The 2,907-nt window shown below is 52.4% G+C and overlaps 1 gene segment (V, D, J or C); it reads left to right on the top strand.

Moving 5' to 3' along the window:
- The first annotated feature begins 373 nt into the window (after positions 1 to 373).
- On the top strand, positions 374 to 2,907 carry LOC122478435. The segment is given in 3 exon segments: positions 374 to 486; positions 600 to 934; positions 2,806 to 2,907. Coding segments are annotated over 3 exon segments (495 nt in total).

The following is a 2,907-nucleotide window of genomic DNA, read 5'->3' on the forward strand; positions in this document are numbered from 1 at the left end:
GGACACCTGGACTGACCCTTGTCGGGGTACAGTGGGCAGTGCAATGGGGGCACAGGAGCTCTCTTTGGTGGACTTGGCTACCAGTTCAAACAATGGCGGCTCTGAGTCCGAACACCAGGGGGCTCACAGGACCAATTGCTGTGGGTTCAGGGCTGATGAGAACTGAAACTTGCCACCTGTACTGTCAGTGCCCCCTGCACACGGCTCACAACTGTGTCCTCCTCACCCCTTGGCCTGAAACAGCCCCCCTCGACCAGCCCCCTGACATCCTCAGGCAGAGGGAAACTGACACAGGCCCAGGGAGGGGTCAGAGAGCTGGGGTCTCATTTGCATGGAGGGGGCCCTCCCTCCCTCAGAAGATGAAGAGGGGAAGGGAGAGGTTAGGGGAGGCTCTGCTCAGCCGTGAGGCACAGAAGACAGAATCGGTGATGACCACCACCATGGCCTGGTCTCCTTTCCTTCTCACTCTCCTCGCTCACTGCACAGGTGACTGGGTGAGGGCACACTGGAAGGGGATCTGGGAGGACATGTGGGTCCTGCTTCCACTGTCTTGTGTCCAGACCCCAGCATCACCCTGTCTGTGTTTCTACCCCTTCCAGGGTCCTGGGCCCAGTCAGTGTTGACTCAGCCGCCGTCCGTGTCGGGGTCCCTGGGCCAGAGGGTCACCATCTCCTGCACTGGAAGCAGCTCCAACATCGGGGGTGGTAATTATGTGAGCTGGTACCGACAAGTCCCAGGAACGGCCCCCAGTCTCCTGATTTATGAGAATAACAAACGACCCTCCGGGGTCTCCGATCGATTCTCTGGCTCCAAGTCTGGCAGCTCAGGCTCCCTGACCATCACTGGGCTGCAGGCTGACGACGAGGCTGATTATTATTGTGCATCATGGGACGATAGTCTCAGTGCTCACACAGAGCTCCAGGCCTGTGGGGAAGTGAGACAAAAACCTGCTGTCCCCACTGTGATGGTCTTTTCTTGTGTAGCTCCCACCTTCTGTTCCCTCTTTGTTTGAAGCAACACAGCTGCTTCCCCCTTGACCTAATATTGAGGCCTGAAACAAAACCCAATGAACCTCCTCTAGTCTATGTCCTTTGCCTGTCAATTCTTTCCCCAAAACCTGTCCTTATAGGCACACATTTTCTGTTTCATACATGCTGAGCAGAAATTCCTGGATGCTGGGGCAGGTTTTCCACAGGACCAGTGTCCCTGAGGGTTGTGCCTGTCTGCTACGCCTACCATATGACGATACCACACACTGGATGCCTACACCAAAGATAGTGTATTTCTCTCAGTTTGGAGCCTAAATGTCCACGTTCAAGGGGGTGGCAGGATTGATTTCCCCTGAGGTCACTCTCCTTGGCTTGCAAAGGGTTACATTCATCCTGGGTCCTCACGTGGCATTCCCATGTGTGCTCACCCATGCTGCCTCTACCTCTTCTGTGAAGACGCCAGCCCTGTTTATGGGGGCAACACCCTTTTAAACTCATTATCCACGATGACATCTTTTAATGCCTTTTCTCAAACAGTCACAATGTGGGTTCGGGTTTCCATACAGGGTTTTGAGGGACACAGATGAGTTCATATCATGGTGTCAGGACTGACCCGGACACACAGTACAGCTGTGTCTGACTCAGGAAAGTCATTGTCCACATGATATGCATGAATGACATTTACTGAACCCTCACTACATGACCTCTGTTGGTTTAGGAGCTCAAGTCGCAGTGCAGAAGTGACGGGGAGTGTCCCCAGGCTCAGGGAGCCGACACTGTCTGGGGAAGAAAGGGAACACACAAGCAATACATTGTGCCTCACCCTGACTTCTCACATGAGGACCGAATGTCTCTGCAGGCTCCGGTCACACCCACACGACACACCCCGTGCATGACACAGACTTGTTCTCCGTCTCCCACCGATCAGCAGCCTCAGATTTCACGTGACTCGATCACATCACCCCTCCATCTGCCCTGACGCTATTGGGAGACTAGGGAAGGGATTGTGGGATTGATTTGGTTAACACAGTGTGTGTCTTGTGGGAATCGAACTCATACCCTGACTAACCACGTAGCTTGGAAGTTTGGGGTCCAGATCAGAGAGGCAGATGATAGAACTTTGAACAACCAGGTCCCCACCATATGCATCGTCTTCCCTCCATCCTCTTTGTAATTCAGGTTGGGACATGCTCTGTGAGCTCCGGCATCTGCGGAGGAGACACAGGCCAGGTGGTTCCCATCTCATAAAACTACACCTCGGGCCCCTGTCCATTTGGACGTCTGCTCCTGGTCAGCTCAGGACAACACACACTCCCAGGCACAAGTTGCTGATGTGAAACGGAGGCAGGCCCAGGAGAGGTGAAGAGCATTAATAAAAGCAAATGATTTGTTTTCTTGGAGACTTTAAAAAGAATTCAGAGTGTTCACTGTTTTTGATCCTAGGATAAAGATGTATACATTTCAAATGGCTCTGTAAGAAAACAGTCACTGAATTCAGGTAATAACATAAAAGGTAATTTGAATAAATTACCTGCCCCCCCTTGCTCACACTCTGTCTTTCTCTGTCTCTCAAAGAAGAATAAACTTCAAAAAGTTGTAAACTACAATAAAAGAAAAGAATGGTAAAGAAAAGTATATCTTCAAACAATGCAAGGACAGAAAGATGTGGTTATATAAGTGTCACGTAAAGCGAAGGACTTGGCGGTTACAAGGGCTGAGTGCAGAGAGGGGGCAATGGCCTGACTGCTGGTGCGTCAGGTACCCTGAAGGTGCCCATCCTGCCATCCACCACCTGACCACCCTGCCTGCCCTCCAGGCCCCTCTCCATCCTGCAGCAGCTCCCCGGGGGAATCAGCTTTCTCCCCAGTGCACCCCCATCCTGCACCATAACCAGGGTATCCGGGAGGCCAACCCCTAG

Source organism: Prionailurus bengalensis, unplaced genomic scaffold, assembly GCF_016509475.1.
Source record: "Prionailurus bengalensis isolate Pbe53 unplaced genomic scaffold, Fcat_Pben_1.1_paternal_pri Un_scaffold_61, whole genome shotgun sequence".
NCBI classification, from domain to species: domain Eukaryota; kingdom Metazoa; phylum Chordata; class Mammalia; order Carnivora; family Felidae; genus Prionailurus; species Prionailurus bengalensis.